Source organism: Dendrobates tinctorius, unplaced genomic scaffold (assembly GCF_039654945.1).
Source record: "Dendrobates tinctorius isolate UK_male_01 unplaced genomic scaffold, ASM3965494v1 ptg000672c, whole genome shotgun sequence".
Classification (NCBI taxonomy): Eukaryota; Metazoa; Chordata; class Amphibia; order Anura; family Dendrobatidae; genus Dendrobates; species Dendrobates tinctorius.
This window is the reverse complement of record NW_027362320.1, coordinates 111810-135615: the sequence shown is the minus strand read 5'-3', so window position 1 is coordinate 135615 and position 23806 is coordinate 111810. Positions and strand designations below refer to the sequence as shown.

The 23806-nt window shown below is 44.8% G+C and overlaps 1 protein-coding gene and 7 non-coding genes across 8 annotated transcripts; all 8 read left to right on the top strand.

Annotated features, from left to right (window-relative positions):
• Positions 1-1074: 1074 nt before the first annotated feature.
• LOC141079511 (U2 spliceosomal RNA) lies at positions 1075-1265 on the top strand. The gene has a single exon (XR_012228444.1). It is a non-coding gene; the product is annotated as a U2 spliceosomal RNA (small nuclear RNA).
• A 1490-nt stretch (positions 1266-2755) lies between these two features.
• On the top strand, positions 2756-8128 carry LOC141079459 (uncharacterized). The gene is made up of 2 exons (XM_073565341.1): positions 2756-5126; positions 6882-8128. Exon 1 carries the CDS (start codon positions 3094-3096, stop codon positions 4561-4563), a length of 1470 nt encoding a protein of 489 aa, XP_073421442.1. The 5' UTR covers positions 2756-3093; the 3' UTR covers positions 4564-5126; positions 6882-8128.
• Positions 8114-8305, top strand: LOC141079465 (U2 spliceosomal RNA). The gene has a single exon (XR_012228402.1). It is a non-coding gene; the product is annotated as a U2 spliceosomal RNA (small nuclear RNA).
• Positions 8306-9877: 1572 nt separating this feature from the next.
• On the top strand, positions 9878-10068 carry LOC141079510 (U2 spliceosomal RNA). Its single transcript, XR_012228443.1, has one exon. It is a non-coding gene; the product is annotated as a U2 spliceosomal RNA (small nuclear RNA).
• Positions 10069-11640: 1572 nt separating this feature from the next.
• LOC141079509 (U2 spliceosomal RNA) lies at positions 11641-11831 on the top strand. The gene has a single exon (XR_012228442.1). It is a non-coding gene; the product is annotated as a U2 spliceosomal RNA (small nuclear RNA).
• A 1572-nt stretch (positions 11832-13403) lies between these two features.
• Positions 13404-13594, top strand: LOC141079508 (U2 spliceosomal RNA). The gene has a single exon (XR_012228441.1). It is a non-coding gene; the product is annotated as a U2 spliceosomal RNA (small nuclear RNA).
• Positions 13595-15166: 1572 nt separating this feature from the next.
• LOC141079506 (U2 spliceosomal RNA) lies at positions 15167-15357 on the top strand. Its single transcript, XR_012228440.1, has one exon. It is a non-coding gene; the product is annotated as a U2 spliceosomal RNA (small nuclear RNA).
• A 1572-nt stretch (positions 15358-16929) lies between these two features.
• On the top strand, positions 16930-17120 carry LOC141079505 (U2 spliceosomal RNA). Its single transcript, XR_012228439.1, has one exon. It is a non-coding gene; the product is annotated as a U2 spliceosomal RNA (small nuclear RNA).
• The last annotated feature ends 6686 nt before the right edge of the window (positions 17121-23806 follow it).

Here is a 23806-nt window from a genome sequence, read left to right as displayed (position 1 = left end):
TTCAATTTTGAATTAATTCATATATGAATAAAATGGAAAAGCAACGATTTATCTGGCGAGTTATTTGAATGTTCTGCCTACGTCCACCTGTCTGACAGACGGACGGTATTCTAGTGGCTTGTAGCAGCAGCAGCAGCAGCTAGGTGCGCTGCTTGCCTGCAGTAAATAGGATGTGTCCATCCATGGAACACTGTGATAGGAATCATGCCATTCATAGCACACAATGCTTGGATGTGTTCGACCACGTCTCACAATGGGACCACGTGTCACAATGGGCAGCCCACAGTCTGTAGCAGCTGCGCAGTAGTATTCAGCTTCAGTCTGCTGAGTGAGCCTGAGCAGACAGGTGGGCCATGCTCGCCTCCTGGTTACAATATCTGGCACCAGGAGAGTTAGGCCACGTTCACACGCTGCGGATTCCGCTGCGGATTAATCCGCACGGATTTAGCAAAAACCGCAGATAATCCGCAGGTCCAAAGACCTGCGGATTATCTGCGGTTTTGCCTGCGGTTTGGTCCTGCGGATTCACTATCTCCACAATGGTGGAGATAGGAACCCGCAGCGTTTTCCACAGAAAGAATTGACATGCAATTCTTTCTGCGGATTCAAAACCGCAGCAAATCCGCGCGGTTTTTTCCGCAGCGTCGGCACAGCGTTTTTTTTTACCCATTCAAATGAATGGTACTGTACACCGCAGCTAAAACTGCTGCGTGTCTGTAGCGGCCAATCCGCAGCGTGTGCACACAGCCTTAAAGCAAGACCTTTCATTTAGGGAGGGTAGTAGAGGGGGCGGTGTAGGAGCAGTGCTCCTCTGGCCTCTTTCCTAGTACTGAAGCGCGTTTGACCGTGAGGGGAGGGTGGCCTAACAAAAAAGGGGTTGGCCTATGCAAATTAAAAGCGCGTGGAGTGGAATCCTGGGGGGAAAAAAAAAAAAAAAAAAACAGCCGCCTGCGCTTTTGTTATGCGCCCAGACTTGGTTTGAATGTCTTCCTCAGGGTGGTGTCTGTGTCATTCTCCACAATGGGTGCCTGTCTTAAGCCCTGTGGCCTTGCAAGCGGCAAACCATTTCTGGTTATCGCTTCTCGGCCTTTTGGCTAAGATCAAGTGTAGTATCTGTTCTTATCAGTTTAATATCTGATACGTCCCCTATCTGGGGACCATATATTAAATGGATTTTTAGAACAGGGAGATGGAAAAAGAGCTTGCTCACTTCACTCCACGTATCAGCCCAGTATGGCAGTTTCTCTGGGAATGGTGCACTCACTCTCTTAAGCGGTTTCCAAAGACAGATTGAATTGAAATCGGGATAAGCAAGTAGTGTTTTCAAAGCATGATTTGAATGCTTTTTTCCAATGTCGCCGCTCTGCAATTAGTTTTTCTTGGTCCAAGTTGCACATTTCCAATTCCTTAGCCTTGATTTAACTTGACCAACTCTTCTACTACTACTACTACTACTACTACTCTTATTCACCGCTATATGGGAGGCATTGCACTGTATTCAATGTGTCCGTAAAATAACGATCTATCTTGGCCTTTGCTGTTTGGTAGGTATAGGTGTGACAAGCTGCAGTAATGTGTTTGGCTTTGGATAGCTACATTTCTGCACACCCACCTGCTACAAGGCCTGCAGCCCCTTCGCCTCAGAACTTCCCCAGTCTTAATTCAAGCATTCAATTCCTACCACATCCCTCATGCAATGATATGTCGCTTCATTTTTGAAACATTGTCCCCCTCTTGTGGCCTTCCAACTTTGAAATTTACTGTTCAATTTTGAATTAATTCATATATGAATAAAATGGAAAAGCAACGATTTATCTGGCGAGTTATTTGAATGTTCTGCCTACGTCCACCTGTCTGACAGACGGACGGTATTCTAGTGGCTTGTAGCAGCAGCAGCAGCAGCTAGGTGCGCTGCTTGCCTGCAGTAAATAGGATGTGTCCATCCATGGAACACTGTGATAGGAATCATGCCATTCATAGCACACAATGCTTGGATGTGTTCGACCACGTCTCACAATGGGACCACGTGTCACAATGGGCAGCCCACAGTCTGTAGCAGCTGCGCAGTAGTATTCAGCTTCAGTCTGCTGAGTGAGCCTGAGCAGACAGGTGGGCCATGCTCGCCTCCTGGTTACAATATCTGGCACCAGGAGAGTTAGGCCACGTTCACACGCTGCGGATTCCGCTGCGGATTAATCCGCACGGATTTAGCAAAAACCGCAGATAATCCGCAGGTCCAAAGACCTGCGGATTATCTGCGGTTTTGCCTGCGGTTTGGTCCTGCGGATTCACTATCTCCACAATGGTGGAGATAGGAACCCGCAGCGTTTTCCACAGAAAGAATTGACATGCAATTCTTTCTGCGGATTCAAAACCGCAGCAAATCCGCGCGGTTTTTTCCGCAGCGTCGGCACAGCGTTTTTTTTTACCCATTCAAATGAATGGTACTGTACACCGCAGCTAAAACTGCTGCGTGTCTGTAGCGGCCAATCCGCAGCGTGTGCACACAGCCTTAAAGCAAGACCTTTCATTTAGGGAGGGTAGTAGAGGGGGCGGTGTAGGAGCAGTGCTCCTCTGGCCTCTTTCCTAGTACTGAAGCGCGTTTGACCGTGAGGGGAGGGTGGCCTAACAAAAAAGGGGTTGGCCTATGCAAATTAAAAGCGCGTGGAGTGGAATCCTGGGGGGAAAAAAAAAAAAAAAAAAACAGCCGCCTGCGCTTTTGTTATGCGCCCAGACTTGGTTTGAATGTCTTCCTCAGGGTGGTGTCTGTGTCATTCTCCACAATGGGTGCCTGTCTTAAGCCCTGTGGCCTTGCAAGCGGCAAACCATTTCTGGTTATCGCTTCTCGGCCTTTTGGCTAAGATCAAGTGCTTTATTGCAGGAGATCTTGGTCGAAGGGCACTCGGGTACCCCTCTCCTTGGCCTGGCGGGATCGTCCACTTCGGTGGGCTTCACCCGCCTGTTGCTATTGGGGGGAGGGCTTAGTCCCAGGGTAACGAGTTGCGATCCCCCAGCTCCCAGTTGGTTTTTGTCTACAAAACACTGGGAGCGCAGATTGCAAACGCTTGCAATTTGCAAACCCTGTTGCGTACCATGGAGGTTGACCCCAACCTCGTGCCTCCTTATGCGAGGCTAAAAAATACCATTAGGGTCCACTTTAATGCAGGTGGCTCAGACACCAGGAATTTGGGATATGTAGTCCAGGACGTGCTCGGAACCCTCCTCCACGTCCAGAGGAAAGAGATTTTATCCATACAGGACTATCCCCGACGAGGGGATTATGATATAACATTCACGGAAGAAGGTATTTTTAGAGATGTATTGGCGAGAGTTAGACGTGTGGAGGATAGTCCTGTTCTGAAAGGAATACAAATTGTAGAGCACGTCCTGGATGAGGTAAAGCTGGTAATTGTTAAAGTTTTTTCACCATTTGTATCTGCCCCAGAAATTATGTCCTTTTTAGCAGTATACTTTAAGAGCGTAAAATGTATTGGCAAAATACTTAATGAATTCAATATATGGACATCGAAATGGAAATTCTTGGTAACATGTATCAGAGATCCAAATATTCCAGGTGGTGTGCGGCTCCCCCCAGCCCGTTTTAAAATTGGACAAACAAATGGGGATTTTTTCTTTTCTGGGATGCCGGTATACTGCAGAAATTGTGGACGCTACGGCCATTCAAAAGAGAATTGTCTTGTCTCCTGTAGGAACTGTGCTAGCGAAAACCATGAGACGAAGGAATGCCCAAAGGAAAAAAAATGTAGTTTCTGCCAGACTCCAGGTCATTTTTATTTTTCTTGCCCCCACAGGTTTCGGGAAGACGAGCAGAAGGAGAAGTCCAAGACATCCTGGCAAAAACCAAAAGATCAGACCACCCCTCAGGAGGAGGAACAACAACCTGGAGCCTCTGGAGGGACGAAGGGCGCAACACAGAGTGACAACTCTCCAGAGTCTATGACAGGTAACCCACCAGTTTCCAAATCTTGGCTGCAGGAGCAGCGGCAGTCCAAGAGGATGGCTGAGAAAGAACAGAGGGGTATGGTTGCTAAGACCAAGAGGGACAGGCCAAAGGTCGACACCGAGGCACATACCCAGCCTGGGTCTCCTAAGGCAGAGGGCGCGGAGTGGACAGTGGTGGTTTCGCAGAAAAAGAAAAAAAAGGGTGAGTCTGAGGAGGTGGCAGGTGGGGACCGGATGGACACATCTCCGGAAGGGGGTGTGGACACTGGGCCCCCAGAGGTCTTGGTCCCTGCTGTAACGGCGGTTGGGGGCCGGGATCTTGCTGCCTCTGAAGACTCAGAGGCTCTGCCTTGTGCGCAACCTCCCCCTATAAGACGACCTTCTAAAGGTCAAACAGGGGCGGCGGAGCCCCTTGGAGACCCACCTGATGAGGATTTAAATGGCCAGCCAATGGAGACCCAGCAGGTTCTGCCAGTACCCTCCCCGAGCTATGTGGCTGTAGCGTCGGGTCTTTCTAAAAGTGGTAATCTTTCCTCCTCCTCGGATACACTGCTGACGGTATCATCGGATGAAGAGGGAGGCGAAAGCCCAGTGGTCTGATCAGGTTTGTTGGATAGGTAACTCCGTTGCTCTAAAAAATTTAAACAAACTTCCTATACTTTTAATGATGGCTGAACTCAAGGGCATTTCCTTCAATGTGAGAGGCATAAAATCTAAAACAAGGAGAATTGCTCTTTTTAATTTTCTTACATGTTTTACTGCATCTGTTTTATTTTTGCAGGAATGCAATATCCCACATGAAATTTCATACAAAAAATATAAGGATGAGTGGAAGTGTGGGCCATCTGTCTGGTCCGGATCTAATGCTACGGGATCAGCAGGGGTCGCCATACTTTTTAAAGGGAACGTTTTAATAGATTTTATTCAAGAAATTTTACCAGGTCGTATTTTATTAGTTAAGGCTTTTATTAATGGTATTAAATGGCAGTTTTTAAATTTTTATGGCTCTCCAGAAAAAAATGAAAGAGCCGAAATGCTTGATCTTTTACCATTATTTATTAATAACTCTGAACCTTTTATCTTAGCAGGCGATTTTAATTGTATTTTTAAAGGTGAAAACCGGCGTTCCAGCTCTGTCAGCAGGAACTACGATAAAACCTCAGGTATGCTGCATGATATAGTGACAGATGCTAAGCTAATTGATATATATAAAGAGTGTAATAGAGGCAGCCCGGAGGAAGCCGGTTTCACCTGGAGCAATTCTAATTGTAGCTCTAGAATTGATTTTATCTTCGGTTCAGATAAAACAATACCTGCAAAATGTGAAGTTTTAACTAATTTATTTTCAGACCATAAACTTTTATCTTTTAGCATAAAAGTAAATGAAAACAAAAAATGTGGTAAGAAAAGCTGGAAAATGAACGTGTCCCTTTTAACTGACCCGCAGATTTTATCAGATTTTACCGAGTTTTATAGAAAATGTAAAAAAGAAAGAAGTCCAAATATTTCTATAAGTGTATGGTGGGACAGAATGAAAGTTAAAATAAGGAATTTTTTTATTAAAAAGAGTCTTTTTAAAGCCAAAGAAAAATATGAAGAATATAGAATTTTAAATACCCGCTTACAAATGTTATTTAAACTTAGAGATAATGGGATAGATGTGCAACATGATATTTCAACCTTAAAAGAAGAGATTTCAAAATGGCTAGAACAAAAAGGGAAAGAGATAATTTTCCGTTCTAGAATACAGCACATAGAAGAAAATGAAAAATGTTCTAGATATTTTTTTAGGAAAAATAAAAAAGAAAAAGTAATAATTGACTATATAGATGGAGAAAATAATATAAAACAGATGTTGGGGAAAGTTGAGGTTTTTTTTACTACTCTTTTCAATGAAAAAATTATAGATGAAAAACTAATGGAAGACTCCCTGCAAGAAATAACAGCTGTTTTAGATCCCTCATCACAAGAATTTTTATTACACCCATTAACAGAACAAGAGATTTTAAAAACCATAAAAAGTTTTAAAAAAGGCAAAGTCCCCGGTTCTGATGGTATCCCAATTGAATTTTATGTATGTTTTTATGATATTTTAAAAGATGATTTGTTTTATTTGTTTACTGAAGTTTTTACCAGTAAGGTTTTATTAAATTCTTGGAAGAAAGGTGAAGTCTCCCTTTTGTATAAAAAAGGCGATAAATCAAAATTAGAAAACTGGAGACCGATAACACTCCTAAATTGTGATTATAAAATAATGGCTAAAATCTGTGCAAATCGTCTAAAAGGAGTCATCAGCAATATTATACATTCTAATCAAGTGTGTGGGGTGCCGGGGCGTAGTATATGGGATAATCTGAATTTAGTGAAAGACTGTATTGAGGATGTGAAAGATCGAAAGGGGAAAATGGCGATTTTATCTATCGACTTTGAAAAAGCATTTGATCGTGTCTCACATTTTTATCTTTTTAAAGTTTTAGAAAAAATGGGCATACCGGAAGGTTTTTTATTTTCTCTTAAAGCATTTTACAAAGATTGTACAAGTAAGATTTTAGTTAATGGTTTTAAGACACAAGATATACCCTTAAAGTCTGGGGTAAAGCAGGGATGCCCCCTGTCCCCCCTACTTTTTATTTGTGCGCTGGAACCGATGTTATGTGCATTACGCCGAAATAACCAGATATGTGGAATACCTTTGCCTGGAAGCGGTGGTTTGGAGGCTAAGGTCGTAGGTTACATGGATGATGTAGCAGTTTTATGTCGTGATGCTCCATCCCTGACGAAAGCCCTTCATCAAGTGCAAACTTTCTGCTCAGCCTCTGGTTTTAAAATTAATTTTAACAAATGTAATATTTTAAGTGTTGGGGGGATGGTTTTACATGATGTACCCGTTGACATAACTGAATCCATTACCATTTTAGGTGTATTATTCACGGAAAAAAATGATGGATATAATAGTTGGGAAGCAATTACTCAGAAAATAAATACGAAAATATGTATGTGGAACATGAGAAAACTTACGATGGAGGGTAAAGTATTGATTTTAAAAATGGTGATTTTACCACTGTTACTGTATCTCAGTATGGTTTTCCCCCCACCGGTTAATGTTTTGAAAAAGATAACTAAAACTTGTTTTACTTTCTTTTGGAACTCAAAAATGGAGAAGCTGAAAAGAGAAATTGTGATGAAAGCAAAACCGAAAGGTGGTAAAGATTTCCCAGATTTTAATAGGTTTCTTTTAATCCATTTTTTCGTTTACTGTTTTAATGCCTTTTTTAAGACCCACTATTGGTCCTTTTTTATGCGTTTTAATACTGGTTTTTTTATGAGGAATCTTGGATGGTATAAAGTTAATTTATCTGCTCCCTATGCTTTTAACTTGCCAGCGCATTATATGATTTTAAGGAAAATAGTGTCGGATTTTAATTTAGGGAATAAGAAAATAGAGGAATTAAAAGACAGTAAAAAACTAATTAAAGAGATACGAAAAAATGAGGAAATATGCAATATTGAAAGATATGATGATGAAGAATCTACATCTATCTGGAAAATGATTAATGGTTTTAATCTTTTTAATGTACAGAGAGATCTGGCTTGGAGTTGCGCGCACAGCTGTCTTCCTTGCCGGGCATTCCAATACAGAAGAGGATTTGTGAGGTCTGCCATCTGCCCAAGAGTCGGATGCCAGGATGAGGAAACAGTGGAACATCTATTGTGGTCATGTAAATTTGCTAAAGACCTCTGGAGAAGACTGCTCCCCCTGCTGGAAAGAGTGGCAGACCTCAAGGACTTTAATTATAAAACGGTGCTATATGGACTTATGGAATGCCCCACCATGGACCAGCAAATAATGGCTTGGAAGACAGTCAACTGCGCCAAGTCAGCTCTCTGGAAAGCACGAAATATTGCTGTTTTTAATCAAGATGCTTTTTCAGTGGACAATGTTTTAGAACTTTGCTTATGTGATATGTACACCTACTATTTAATGGACAAAAAACAAAATGTACATGTATCCAAAAAATGGCTTGTCGACCAATGGAACCTGATAATTTGATGTGATCTCCCCTTTGAATTGTATAAGTTTCATTGATTTATTTTGAATTATATTTGTTTTAATCTTTGTAATCTGTTAAAATTTTAAATAAACGGTTTTATCCCTATGTTGGGGATAGCCAAATTAAAAAAAAAAAAATCTGTTCTTATCAGTTTAATATCTGATACGTCCCCTATCTGGGGACCATATATTAAATGGATTTTTAGAACAGGGAGATGGAAAAAGAGCTTGCTCACTTCACTCCACGTATCAGCCCAGTATGGCAGTTTCTCTGGGAATGGTGCACTCACTCTCTTAAGCGGTTTCCAAAGACAGATTGAATTGAAATCGGGATAAGCAAGTAGTGTTTTCAAAGCATGATTTGAATGCTTTTTTCCAATGTCGCCGCTCTGCAATTAGTTTTTCTTGGTCCAAGTTGCACATTTCCAATTCCTTAGCCTTGATTTAACTTGACCAACTCTTCTACTACTACTACTACTACTACTACTCTTATTCACCGCTATATGGGAGGCATTGCACTGTATTCAATGTGTCCGTAAAATAACGATCTATCTTGGCCTTTGCTGTTTGGTAGGTATAGGTGTGACAAGCTGCAGTAATGTGTTTGGCTTTGGATAGCTACATTTCTGCACACCCACCTGCTACAAGGCCTGCAGCCCCTTCGCCTCAGAACTTCCCCAGTCTTAATTCAAGCATTCAATTCCTACCACATCCCTCATGCAATGATATGTCGCTTCATTTTTGAAACATTGTCCCCCTCTTGTGGCCTTCCAACTTTGAAATTTACTGTTCAATTTTGAATTAATTCATATATGAATAAAATGGAAAAGCAACGATTTATCTGGCGAGTTATTTGAATGTTCTGCCTACGTCCACCTGTCTGACAGACGGACGGTATTCTAGTGGCTTGTAGCAGCAGCAGCAGCAGCTAGGTGCGCTGCTTGCCTGCAGTAAATAGGATGTGTCCATCCATGGAACACTGTGATAGGAATCATGCCATTCATAGCACACAATGCTTGGATGTGTTCGACCACGTCTCACAATGGGACCACGTGTCACAATGGGCAGCCCACAGTCTGTAGCAGCTGCGCAGTAGTATTCAGCTTCAGTCTGCTGAGTGAGCCTGAGCAGACAGGTGGGCCATGCTCGCCTCCTGGTTACAATATCTGGCACCAGGAGAGTTAGGCCACGTTCACACGCTGCGGATTCCGCTGCGGATTAATCCGCACGGATTTAGCAAAAACCGCAGATAATCCGCAGGTCCAAAGACCTGCGGATTATCTGCGGTTTTGCCTGCGGTTTGGTCCTGCGGATTCACTATCTCCACAATGGTGGAGATAGGAACCCGCAGCGTTTTCCACAGAAAGAATTGACATGCAATTCTTTCTGCGGATTCAAAACCGCAGCAAATCCGCGCGGTTTTTTCCGCAGCGTCGGCACAGCGTTTTTTTTTACCCATTCAAATGAATGGTACTGTACACCGCAGCTAAAACTGCTGCGTGTCTGTAGCGGCCAATCCGCAGCGTGTGCACACAGCCTTAAAGCAAGACCTTTCATTTAGGGAGGGTAGTAGAGGGGGCGGTGTAGGAGCAGTGCTCCTCTGGCCTCTTTCCTAGTACTGAAGCGCGTTTGACCGTGAGGGGAGGGTGGCCTAACAAAAAAGGGGTTGGCCTATGCAAATTAAAAGCGCGTGGAGTGGAATCCTGGGGGGAAAAAAAAAAAAAAAAAAACAGCCGCCTGCGCTTTTGTTATGCGCCCAGACTTGGTTTGAATGTCTTCCTCAGGGTGGTGTCTGTGTCATTCTCCACAATGGGTGCCTGTCTTAAGCCCTGTGGCCTTGCAAGCGGCAAACCATTTCTGGTTATCGCTTCTCGGCCTTTTGGCTAAGATCAAGTGTAGTATCTGTTCTTATCAGTTTAATATCTGATACGTCCCCTATCTGGGGACCATATATTAAATGGATTTTTAGAACAGGGAGATGGAAAAAGAGCTTGCTCACTTCACTCCACGTATCAGCCCAGTATGGCAGTTTCTCTGGGAATGGTGCACTCACTCTCTTAAGCGGTTTCCAAAGACAGATTGAATTGAAATCGGGATAAGCAAGTAGTGTTTTCAAAGCATGATTTGAATGCTTTTTTCCAATGTCGCCGCTCTGCAATTAGTTTTTCTTGGTCCAAGTTGCACATTTCCAATTCCTTAGCCTTGATTTAACTTGACCAACTCTTCTACTACTACTACTACTACTACTACTCTTATTCACCGCTATATGGGAGGCATTGCACTGTATTCAATGTGTCCGTAAAATAACGATCTATCTTGGCCTTTGCTGTTTGGTAGGTATAGGTGTGACAAGCTGCAGTAATGTGTTTGGCTTTGGATAGCTACATTTCTGCACACCCACCTGCTACAAGGCCTGCAGCCCCTTCGCCTCAGAACTTCCCCAGTCTTAATTCAAGCATTCAATTCCTACCACATCCCTCATGCAATGATATGTCGCTTCATTTTTGAAACATTGTCCCCCTCTTGTGGCCTTCCAACTTTGAAATTTACTGTTCAATTTTGAATTAATTCATATATGAATAAAATGGAAAAGCAACGATTTATCTGGCGAGTTATTTGAATGTTCTGCCTACGTCCACCTGTCTGACAGACGGACGGTATTCTAGTGGCTTGTAGCAGCAGCAGCAGCAGCTAGGTGCGCTGCTTGCCTGCAGTAAATAGGATGTGTCCATCCATGGAACACTGTGATAGGAATCATGCCATTCATAGCACACAATGCTTGGATGTGTTCGACCACGTCTCACAATGGGACCACGTGTCACAATGGGCAGCCCACAGTCTGTAGCAGCTGCGCAGTAGTATTCAGCTTCAGTCTGCTGAGTGAGCCTGAGCAGACAGGTGGGCCATGCTCGCCTCCTGGTTACAATATCTGGCACCAGGAGAGTTAGGCCACGTTCACACGCTGCGGATTCCGCTGCGGATTAATCCGCACGGATTTAGCAAAAACCGCAGATAATCCGCAGGTCCAAAGACCTGCGGATTATCTGCGGTTTTGCCTGCGGTTTGGTCCTGCGGATTCACTATCTCCACAATGGTGGAGATAGGAACCCGCAGCGTTTTCCACAGAAAGAATTGACATGCAATTCTTTCTGCGGATTCAAAACCGCAGCAAATCCGCGCGGTTTTTTCCGCAGCGTCGGCACAGCGTTTTTTTTTACCCATTCAAATGAATGGTACTGTACACCGCAGCTAAAACTGCTGCGTGTCTGTAGCGGCCAATCCGCAGCGTGTGCACACAGCCTTAAAGCAAGACCTTTCATTTAGGGAGGGTAGTAGAGGGGGCGGTGTAGGAGCAGTGCTCCTCTGGCCTCTTTCCTAGTACTGAAGCGCGTTTGACCGTGAGGGGAGGGTGGCCTAACAAAAAAGGGGTTGGCCTATGCAAATTAAAAGCGCGTGGAGTGGAATCCTGGGGGGAAAAAAAAAAAAAAAAAAACAGCCGCCTGCGCTTTTGTTATGCGCCCAGACTTGGTTTGAATGTCTTCCTCAGGGTGGTGTCTGTGTCATTCTCCACAATGGGTGCCTGTCTTAAGCCCTGTGGCCTTGCAAGCGGCAAACCATTTCTGGTTATCGCTTCTCGGCCTTTTGGCTAAGATCAAGTGTAGTATCTGTTCTTATCAGTTTAATATCTGATACGTCCCCTATCTGGGGACCATATATTAAATGGATTTTTAGAACAGGGAGATGGAAAAAGAGCTTGCTCACTTCACTCCACGTATCAGCCCAGTATGGCAGTTTCTCTGGGAATGGTGCACTCACTCTCTTAAGCGGTTTCCAAAGACAGATTGAATTGAAATCGGGATAAGCAAGTAGTGTTTTCAAAGCATGATTTGAATGCTTTTTTCCAATGTCGCCGCTCTGCAATTAGTTTTTCTTGGTCCAAGTTGCACATTTCCAATTCCTTAGCCTTGATTTAACTTGACCAACTCTTCTACTACTACTACTACTACTACTACTCTTATTCACCGCTATATGGGAGGCATTGCACTGTATTCAATGTGTCCGTAAAATAACGATCTATCTTGGCCTTTGCTGTTTGGTAGGTATAGGTGTGACAAGCTGCAGTAATGTGTTTGGCTTTGGATAGCTACATTTCTGCACACCCACCTGCTACAAGGCCTGCAGCCCCTTCGCCTCAGAACTTCCCCAGTCTTAATTCAAGCATTCAATTCCTACCACATCCCTCATGCAATGATATGTCGCTTCATTTTTGAAACATTGTCCCCCTCTTGTGGCCTTCCAACTTTGAAATTTACTGTTCAATTTTGAATTAATTCATATATGAATAAAATGGAAAAGCAACGATTTATCTGGCGAGTTATTTGAATGTTCTGCCTACGTCCACCTGTCTGACAGACGGACGGTATTCTAGTGGCTTGTAGCAGCAGCAGCAGCAGCTAGGTGCGCTGCTTGCCTGCAGTAAATAGGATGTGTCCATCCATGGAACACTGTGATAGGAATCATGCCATTCATAGCACACAATGCTTGGATGTGTTCGACCACGTCTCACAATGGGACCACGTGTCACAATGGGCAGCCCACAGTCTGTAGCAGCTGCGCAGTAGTATTCAGCTTCAGTCTGCTGAGTGAGCCTGAGCAGACAGGTGGGCCATGCTCGCCTCCTGGTTACAATATCTGGCACCAGGAGAGTTAGGCCACGTTCACACGCTGCGGATTCCGCTGCGGATTAATCCGCACGGATTTAGCAAAAACCGCAGATAATCCGCAGGTCCAAAGACCTGCGGATTATCTGCGGTTTTGCCTGCGGTTTGGTCCTGCGGATTCACTATCTCCACAATGGTGGAGATAGGAACCCGCAGCGTTTTCCACAGAAAGAATTGACATGCAATTCTTTCTGCGGATTCAAAACCGCAGCAAATCCGCGCGGTTTTTTCCGCAGCGTCGGCACAGCGTTTTTTTTTACCCATTCAAATGAATGGTACTGTACACCGCAGCTAAAACTGCTGCGTGTCTGTAGCGGCCAATCCGCAGCGTGTGCACACAGCCTTAAAGCAAGACCTTTCATTTAGGGAGGGTAGTAGAGGGGGCGGTGTAGGAGCAGTGCTCCTCTGGCCTCTTTCCTAGTACTGAAGCGCGTTTGACCGTGAGGGGAGGGTGGCCTAACAAAAAAGGGGTTGGCCTATGCAAATTAAAAGCGCGTGGAGTGGAATCCTGGGGGGAAAAAAAAAAAAAAAAAAACAGCCGCCTGCGCTTTTGTTATGCGCCCAGACTTGGTTTGAATGTCTTCCTCAGGGTGGTGTCTGTGTCATTCTCCACAATGGGTGCCTGTCTTAAGCCCTGTGGCCTTGCAAGCGGCAAACCATTTCTGGTTATCGCTTCTCGGCCTTTTGGCTAAGATCAAGTGTAGTATCTGTTCTTATCAGTTTAATATCTGATACGTCCCCTATCTGGGGACCATATATTAAATGGATTTTTAGAACAGGGAGATGGAAAAAGAGCTTGCTCACTTCACTCCACGTATCAGCCCAGTATGGCAGTTTCTCTGGGAATGGTGCACTCACTCTCTTAAGCGGTTTCCAAAGACAGATTGAATTGAAATCGGGATAAGCAAGTAGTGTTTTCAAAGCATGATTTGAATGCTTTTTTCCAATGTCGCCGCTCTGCAATTAGTTTTTCTTGGTCCAAGTTGCACATTTCCAATTCCTTAGCCTTGATTTAACTTGACCAACTCTTCTACTACTACTACTACTACTACTACTCTTATTCACCGCTATATGGGAGGCATTGCACTGTATTCAATGTGTCCGTAAAATAACGATCTATCTTGGCCTTTGCTGTTTGGTAGGTATAGGTGTGACAAGCTGCAGTAATGTGTTTGGCTTTGGATAGCTACATTTCTGCACACCCACCTGCTACAAGGCCTGCAGCCCCTTCGCCTCAGAACTTCCCCAGTCTTAATTCAAGCATTCAATTCCTACCACATCCCTCATGCAATGATATGTCGCTTCATTTTTGAAACATTGTCCCCCTCTTGTGGCCTTCCAACTTTGAAATTTACTGTTCAATTTTGAATTAATTCATATATGAATAAAATGGAAAAGCAACGATTTATCTGGCGAGTTATTTGAATGTTCTGCCTACGTCCACCTGTCTGACAGACGGACGGTATTCTAGTGGCTTGTAGCAGCAGCAGCAGCAGCTAGGTGCGCTGCTTGCCTGCAGTAAATAGGATGTGTCCATCCATGGAACACTGTGATAGGAATCATGCCATTCATAGCACACAATGCTTGGATGTGTTCGACCACGTCTCACAATGGGACCACGTGTCACAATGGGCAGCCCACAGTCTGTAGCAGCTGCGCAGTAGTATTCAGCTTCAGTCTGCTGAGTGAGCCTGAGCAGACAGGTGGGCCATGCTCGCCTCCTGGTTACAATATCTGGCACCAGGAGAGTTAGGCCACGTTCACACGCTGCGGATTCCGCTGCGGATTAATCCGCACGGATTTAGCAAAAACCGCAGATAATCCGCAGGTCCAAAGACCTGCGGATTATCTGCGGTTTTGCCTGCGGTTTGGTCCTGCGGATTCACTATCTCCACAATGGTGGAGATAGGAACCCGCAGCGTTTTCCACAGAAAGAATTGACATGCAATTCTTTCTGCGGATTCAAAACCGCAGCAAATCCGCGCGGTTTTTTCCGCAGCGTCGGCACAGCGTTTTTTTTTACCCATTCAAATGAATGGTACTGTACACCGCAGCTAAAACTGCTGCGTGTCTGTAGCGGCCAATCCGCAGCGTGTGCACACAGCCTTAAAGCAAGACCTTTCATTTAGGGAGGGTAGTAGAGGGGGCGGTGTAGGAGCAGTGCTCCTCTGGCCTCTTTCCTAGTACTGAAGCGCGTTTGACCGTGAGGGGAGGGTGGCCTAACAAAAAAGGGGTTGGCCTATGCAAATTAAAAGCGCGTGGAGTGGAATCCTGGGGGGAAAAAAAAAAAAAAAAAAACAGCCGCCTGCGCTTTTGTTATGCGCCCAGACTTGGTTTGAATGTCTTCCTCAGGGTGGTGTCTGTGTCATTCTCCACAATGGGTGCCTGTCTTAAGCCCTGTGGCCTTGCAAGCGGCAAACCATTTCTGGTTATCGCTTCTCGGCCTTTTGGCTAAGATCAAGTGTAGTATCTGTTCTTATCAGTTTAATATCTGATACGTCCCCTATCTGGGGACCATATATTAAATGGATTTTTAGAACAGGGAGATGGAAAAAGAGCTTGCTCACTTCACTCCACGTATCAGCCCAGTATGGCAGTTTCTCTGGGAATGGTGCACTCACTCTCTTAAGCGGTTTCCAAAGACAGATTGAATTGAAATCGGGATAAGCAAGTAGTGTTTTCAAAGCATGATTTGAATGCTTTTTTCCAATGTCGCCGCTCTGCAATTAGTTTTTCTTGGTCCAAGTTGCACATTTCCAATTCCTTAGCCTTGATTTAACTTGACCAACTCTTCTACTACTACTACTACTACTACTACTCTTATTCACCGCTATATGGGAGGCATTGCACTGTATTCAATGTGTCCGTAAAATAACGATCTATCTTGGCCTTTGCTGTTTGGTAGGTATAGGTGTGACAAGCTGCAGTAATGTGTTTGGCTTTGGATAGCTACATTTCTGCACACCCACCTGCTACAAGGCCTGCAGCCCCTTCGCCTCAGAACTTCCCCAGTCTTAATTCAAGCATTCAATTCCTACCACATCCCTCATGCAATGATATGTCGCTTCATTTTTGAAACATTGTCCCCCTCTTGTGGCCTTCCAACTTTGAAATTTACTGTTCAATTTTGAATTAATTCATATATGAATAAAATGGAAAAGCAACGATTTATCTGGCGAGTTATTTGAATGTTCTGCCTACGTCCACCTGTCTGACAGACGGACGGTATTCTAGTGGCTTGTAGCAGCAGCAGCAGCAGCTAGGTGCGCTGCTTGCCTGCAGTAAATAGGATGTGTCCATCCATGGAACACTGTGATAGGAATCATGCCATTCATAGCACACAATGCTTGGATGTGTTCGACCACGTCTCACAATGGGACCACGTGTCACAATGGGCAGCCCACAGTCTGTAGCAGCTGCGCAGTAGTATTCAGCTTCAGTCTGCTGAGTGAGCCTGAGCAGACAGGTGGGCCATGCTCGCCTCCTGGTTACAATATCTGGCACCAGGAGAGTTAGGCCACGTTCACACGCTGCGGATTCCGCTGCGGATTAATCCGCACGGATTTAGCAAAAACCGCAGATAATCCGCAGGTCCAAAGACCTGCGGATTATCTGCGGTTTTGCCTGCGGTTTGGTCCTGCGGATTCACTATCTCCACAATGGTGGAGATAGGAACCCGCAGCGTTTTCCACAGAAAGAATTGACATGCAATTCTTTCTGCGGATTCAAAACCGCAGCAAATCCGCGCGGTTTTTTCCGCAGCGTCGGCACAGCGTTTTTTTTTACCCATTCAAATGAATGGTACTGTACACCGCAGCTAAAACTGCTGCGTGTCTGTAGCGGCCAATCCGCAGCGTGTGCACACAGCCTTAAAGCAAGACCTTTCATTTAGGGAGGGTAGTAGAGGGGGCGGTGTAGGAGCAGTGCTCCTCTGGCCTCTTTCCTAGTACTGAAGCGCGTTTGACCGTGAGGGGAGGGTGGCCTAACAAAAAAGGGGTTGGCCTATGCAAATTAAAAGCGCGTGGAGTGGAATCCTGGGGGGAAAAAAAAAAAAAAAAAAACAGCCGCCTGCGCTTTTGTTATGCGCCCAGACTTGGTTTGAATGTCTTCCTCAGGGTGGTGTCTGTGTCATTCTCCACAATGGGTGCCTGTCTTAAGCCCTGTGGCCTTGCAAGCGGCAAACCATTTCTGGTTATCGCTTCTCGGCCTTTTGGCTAAGATCAAGTGTAGTATCTGTTCTTATCAGTTTAATATCTGATACGTCCCCTATCTGGGGACCATATATTAAATGGATTTTTAGAACAGGGAGATGGAAAAAGAGCTTGCTCACTTCACTCCACGTATCAGCCCAGTATGGCAGTTTCTCTGGGAATGGTGCACTCACTCTCTTAAGCGGTTTCCAAAGACAGATTGAATTGAAATCGGGATAAGCAAGTAGTGTTTTCAAAGCATGATTTGAATGCTTTTTTCCAATGTCGCCGCTCTGCAATTAGTTTTTCTTGGTCCAAGTTGCACATTTCCAATTCCTTAGCCTTGATTTAACTTGACCAACTCTTCTACTACTACTACTACTACTACTACTCTTATTCACCGCTATATGGGAGGCATTGCACTGTATTCAATGTGTCCGTAAAATAACGATCTATCTTGGCCTTTGCTGTTTGGTAGGTATAGGTGTGACAAGCTGCAGTAATGTGTTTGGCTTTGGATAGCTACATTTCTGCACACCCACCTGCTACAAGGCCTGCAGCCCCTTCGCCTCAGAACTTCCCCAGTCTTAATTCAAGCATTCAATTCCTACCACATCCCTCATGCAATGATATGTCGCTTCATTTTTGAAACATTGTCCCCCTCTTGTGGCCTTCCAACTTTGAAATTTACTGTTCAATTTTGAATTAATTCATATATGAATAAAATGGAAAAGCAACGATTTATCTGGCGAGTTATTTGAATGTTCTGCCTACGTCCACCTGTCTGACAGACGGACGGTATTCTAGTGGCTTGTAGCAGCAGCAGCAGCAGCTAGGTGCGCTGCTTGCCTGCAGTAAATAGGATGTGTCCATCCATGGAACACTGTGATAGGAATCATGCCATTCATAGCACACAATGCTTGGATGTGTTCGACCACGTCTCACAATGGGACCACGTGTCACAATGGGCAGCCCACAGTCTGTAGCAGCTGCGCAGTAGTATTCAGCTTCAGTCTGCTGAGTGAGCCTGAGCAGACAGGTGGGCCATGCTCGCCTCCTGGTTACAATATCTGGCACCAGGAGAGTTAGGCCACGTTCACACGCTGCGGATTCCGCTGCGGATTAATCCGCACGGATTTAGCAAAAACCGCAGATAATCCGCAGGTCCAAAGACCTGCGGATTATCTGCGGTTTTGCCTGCGGTTTGGTCCTGCGGATTCACTATCTCCACAATGGTGGAGATAGGAACCCGCAGCGTTTTCCACAGAAAGAATTGACATGCAATTCTTTCTGCGGATTCAAAACCGCAGCAAATCCGCGCGGTTTTTTCCGCAGCGTCGGCACAGCGTTTTTTTTTACCCATTCAAATGAATGGTACTGTACACCGCAGCTAAAACTGCTGCGTGTCTGTAGCGGCCAATCCGCAGCGTGTGCACACAGCCTTAAAGCAAGACCTTTCATTTAGGGAGGGTAGTAGAGGGGGCGGTGTAGGAGCAGTGCTCCTCTGGCCTCTTTCCTAGTACTGAAGCGCGTTTGACCGTGAGGGGAGGGTGGCCTAACAAAAAAGGGGTTGGCCTATGCAAATTAAAAGCGCGTGGAGTGGAATCCTGGGGGGAAAAAAAAAAAAAAAAAAACAGCCGCCTGCGCTTTTGTTATGCGCCCAGACTTGGTTTGAATGTCTTCCTCAGGGTGGTGTCTGTGTCATTCTCCACAATAGGTGCCTGTCTTAAGCCCTGTGGCCTTGCAAGCGGCAAACCATTTCTGGTTATCGCTTCTCGGCCTTTTGGCTGCGATCTTGTGTCGCAGTCAGAGGGTGCGAGTTTTCCTGGAGTGATCCAGGGGTTTTTTGGCAGCGTGCTGCTGAATTTCTACTGCGGTACCCGTATCGGCAGTCTGGACTGAGGATGTTCATCAAGAATACGATCCGTGTGGTGGTGGAAGGCGGTGAGAAGAACAATGTTGTGTTCGTCGTTCGTGACCTGCTGGAGGGAAAGGCTGGAGCCCATCGGGAGGATATCTACAGCGTCAATGAGTTCCGGAGTCAAGGTACTTATGACGTCACCTTTGTGAATGAGGGATGCTGTTTGACTGTCTTTGAATGGCTCAGGAGTCATGATGGTGATCCATGCCTGGAGGGAGTGCAGGTGGAGCCCCTGTTTGGGCTCATGGAAAAAGTGGTGACTGTGACGGTGTATAACCCCTACACAGAAGTAGGACTACTGGAGCAGTTCCTGGCACGATATTGCGAGCAGGTGAAGGGAGGGGAGAAGCAGAGAAATGTCTTGGGCATCTTCAACTGCAAGTACGTGTTTCGGGTGAAATTGAAGAAAGACCCAAGTTGTTTGGGAGGTTTCACCCACCCCCCAGCGAACTTTTCAGTGGCGGGCCATAGGGGCTTCCTGTCATACCAAGGGCAACCCCTATACTGCAGGAAGTGCTTTGAGTTCGGGCACTTGCAGAGTATGTGCTCTAAAGATCTTGTTTGCCGCAATTGTAAACAGGAGGGTCATGTGGCGGCTAGGTGCCCAATGCCACGTGAGTGTGACGGATGTGGCAGTGCAGAGCATCTGTATAAGGACTGTCCATATGGTAGGCCAAGGAGGCCAACTAGGGAGGAGGAGGAAAGGAAAAAGCGTGAGGAGGAGAGGAGGAGGGAGGAGGAAAAGAAGAGAGAGGAGGAGGTTAAGCGGGAGAAGGAGAGGAAGGAAGGCGAGACTGCTGCGCTGCAAAGCGCTGTGATGACTCCACTCTCTGCTACTGAGAGACGGAGGGAGAAGCGGCAGGAGGATAAAAAGCGTCAGGAGGAAAAGGAGGACAAAGAATTTTGGAAGGCCGCAAGGCGAGAGGAGCGTTTAATGCAAAAAAGAATGGGGGGTAAGGAAGGGGTCTCCAAATCGTCGTCAGAGTGTCTGATGGATTTTGACATCGCTGAGGCAGAGGAGGAGGCTGAGGATTTGATTCCTGATTCTGATCCGAGGAAGATTGGTGCCTTCTCCTCGGAAGAGGACTCAGGAGGAGGGTTAAAGTGTTACAGGGAGGGTGGTGGGGAAATCAGTGACATTGAGGTTATGGAAGAAGGAGTGCCCCAGAGGAAGGCTGGGCAGAAGAAGGCACGTTTGGAGGAGTATATGGAGGCCAGCGGCTCTGAGAGCTGCTCGGCGCAGATGGTGGAGGAGGACACTGGCGGTACTGGTTAAGTACGTTTTACTTTTCCAGTGACCATTGTGTTTTTTCTTTTTCTGTGAATATTTAGTATTGCTTTAAGCAATGGCTAGCTGTTTTTTTTGTTTGTTTTATGTAATGTGTGTAAAGTTATATCTGTATTTTGTTTTTCTGTATAAGGTTTTTTCTTGCTTATCTGTCCTTTTTGGATAAGTGATTTTTTTTATGTTTCTTGGTTGGCGTTTATTATGGGTTTTGTAATCCTGTCACAAAATGTGAGGGTTTTCAAAAATAAGTTGCGGCGTGCGGCCATCTTTGATTTTTTTGCAGCACAAAATGCAGACATTTATTGTTTGCAGGAGTGTGGGATTGTGGATGGTGTGAATGGGAGTGAATGGCCTCATGGTGCGTCTGTGTGGTCGGGGAGTGCATGTAATAAAAATGACGGTGTTGGTTTTTTGGTGAAGGGGCGTAATGTGAGTTTGTGTGACTATATGGTGATTGAGGTAGGAAGATGTGTATTAGCAAACTTTGAGTTTAAGAATACTCGTTTTTGTGTTATTAATGTGTATGCTCCTGTGGAAAAGCAGGAACGCAAAGCTTTATTTGAAAAAATTAAGTTTTTTATTCCAGGAAGAGTGCCTGTTGTGATTGTGGGTGATATGAATTGTGATGTGGGAAGTGTGAATGTGGATGTGTCAGGGAAAGTGTTAATGGATATGGTGAGTGATTTTGGTTTGAGGGATATGCAACATGAGTGTAAAATATCCCCATTGTTAAATACGTTTTTTTCTGAGAGTGGGAGGGTAGCGTCCAGACTGGATTATTGTTTTGTTTCAAAAAACCTGATTCCAGGTAGTTACACACAGGAGAGGGTGCTTTTCTCTGATCATGTGTGTATGAAGTGTGGAGTGGATTTGCATACTAATGAGGTGGCTGGGAAAGGTGTGTGGAAGCTGAATGTGAGCTTGCTGGAGGGGGTGGAGGTGAGAGAGGAGTATGAGAGGCATTATAAGCAGTGGTGTGAGTGCAGGGGTGAATTCAGTACTGTGTGTGAATGGTGGGATTGGGTTAAATGGAAAACCAAGGCGTTTTTTAAAAAACTTGGTTACAAGTGTGCAGCTGCTAAGAGGAAAAGATTTGCTGGTTTGAATGCAAGATTGGGTGTGTTATATAAGTTAAGAGAGGCAGGGATGGATGTGAGTGAAGATTTGTTGAGAGTGAGAAAAGAAGTGAATGAGTTTTTGTTAGAGAGAGGGAGGAGTATTGTGTATAGGGCCAAAATAGAGAACTTGGAGAAGGATGAGAAGTGTTCTCGGTTTTTTTTCAAGAAAGTTTTTGGAAAAAGACAGAGCATGAGTGTTTTGAATGGAGTGGATGGAAATGAAGTGAGTGGTGCAGACTTGTGTGAGGAAGTGGCAAAATTTTATGATGACTTGTACTCAGTGAAATGGAGGGATGAAGGTTTGGAGAGTGATGTGCTGAGTGTTTTGGAAAATAGTTTGAATGAGATAGAAAGGGAGAGTTTGATGGGTGATGTGACGTGTGAAGAAATATGGAAGGTGGTGTGTAGTATGGCGCTGAATAAAACGCCGGGGGAGGATGGGCTCCCAGTGGAATTTTATCGTGGGATGTGGGATGTGATTGGGAAGGATTTTGTGGATGTATGTAAGTATATGTGGGCAAATGCAGAGGTGGCGAATGGCATGCGTGCAGGAGTGGTCGTGTTGCTACCAAAAAAAGGTGATCTGAAAAACCTAAGAAATTGGAGGCCAATCACTTTGCTTAATTGTGATTATAAGATCTATGCGAAGCTTTTGGCCAGCAGGATGCGTGATGTGGTTGGGAGTGTGGTGGGTGAGGAGCAGTGTTGTGCGGTGCCTGGAAGACGGATACATGAGGGTGTGTGCATGCTGAGAGATTGTTTGTGGGACTGCATGAGCCGTAAGAAGGGGGTGTATGTGTTGAGTTTGGATTTTGAAAAGGCGTATGATAGGTTAGCGCATGGATTTCTTTTTAGAGTGTTAGTGAAGATGGGTTTTCCAGCTGAGTTTGTTGAGAGAGTGAGAAGCTTGTATAAAAATATTTATAGTTGTGTTTTGTTGAATGGGAATGTGGGGAGGAGAGTGAATGTGTTTTCTGGTGTACGGCAGGGGTGTCCATTGTCCCCTGTCGTGTTCATTTGCGCGATTGAGCCGCTGTTGTGTATGTTAAGGAAAGATAAGGTGATTAGGGGGGTGCAAGTGCCGGGGGGTGGGGGGAGGGAATGGAAGGTGAGTGGCTACATGGACGATGTGTGTGTATTGTGTGATTCAGAGTGTTCGGTGCGGCGTGTGAAGTTGTTGGTATCCTTTTTTTGTGGAGCATCTGCTTTTAAAGTGAATTGGGAGAAGAGTGAGTGTAAAAATTTTGGGGGGAGGATTTTGAGCAATGATGTTGGGGTGAATGTGGTGAGTGGACCAATAAAAGTGCTTGGTGTGAAATTCTCTGAGAAGTTGGATGGAGAAGAAAGCTGGGTGGATGTGAGAGAAAGAGTGGAGTGTAAGTTAAATTTTTGGAGAATGAGAGATCTTACGTTTTTTGGTAAAATTTTAGTTATTAAGAGTGTTGTGTTACCAATTTTTTTGTATGTTGCGGTGGTTTTTCCACCAGGGTATATGTGTGTTAGAAGATTAAATAGGATTTTGTTTGTGTTTTTTTGGGGGTCAAGTATGGAGCGTGCAAGGAGAGAGATTGTGATGAAGAGAATGGATAAGGGGGGGCTGGGTTTCCCCAATTTGAATGTATTTTTTGGTGTTAATATTATGGTGTTTGTATTGGGTCTGATTAGGATGGATGGGAAGTATGCATGTATGTGCAGGTATTTGTTTGGAAGTTTTTTGTTTCGTTTGAAGTGGCGGGAGAGGGATTTAAGGTGCCCAGTGGCTTTTGAGGTGCCTGTGTGGTATGTGTGGGTTTACAAATTTTTGGTGACGTATGAGCTGTGTGATGTGGATGTGAGGTTGCTAGAGAAAAAGAAATCTGTATATAGGATGATTGAGTGTAGAGAGGTGGAATGTGGTATCAATATGGTGAGAGGACGTGATGTGCAGAAAGTATGGAAGAAGGTACGTACAAATGGAATGACAAATAGACAGAGTGAGATTGTGTGGCAGTCATTGCATGGGGTGTTACCGGTGAGAGAGTTCCAGAGAAATAGGGGTTTGGTGAGAAGTGAGGTGTGTCCAAGGAGTGGATGTGGTGGGAGAGAGAGTGTGGTGCATTTGTTTTGGAATTGTCAGTATGCTAGAAATGTGATTGCAGGTATTGGCCCATTGTGTAAAGAGTTGTGTGATGTGAGTTTTTTGAGTTTTGAGCTTTTCATGTTTGGTTTGGGTTTGTGTGGGGAGAAGGAGAGAGTGTTGTGGTTGATGCTTGCATGTATAAAAGAGGTGTTGTGGGATGTGCGGAATGTGTATGTGTTTAAGAGGAAGGAGATTGAGGTTAAAAATTGCTTAAAAATTGTTTTGGGAAAAATGTATTTTTGTTTTGTGTGTGATAAGAGGAAGAGGGGGGAGGAGGACGCAGAAGGAATTTGGAAAGTCAAAAAGTGGAAACATCTTGTTAATGTGTCTTGAGTTTTTGTTTTATGGTTGTAAATAAAGTTTGTTTTTCCAATGATGATGGGAACAGCTGCTGCACGAAGTAAGTGGAGAAATGCTGTTGGGGAGTCGAGTTCT

Bases quoted from the DNA above. Each gene is read 5' to 3' on its own strand.
- LOC141079459 (XM_073565341.1), top strand. From the start codon at position 3,094: ATGGAGGTTGACCCCAACCTCGTGCCTCCTTATGCGAGGCTAAAAAAT.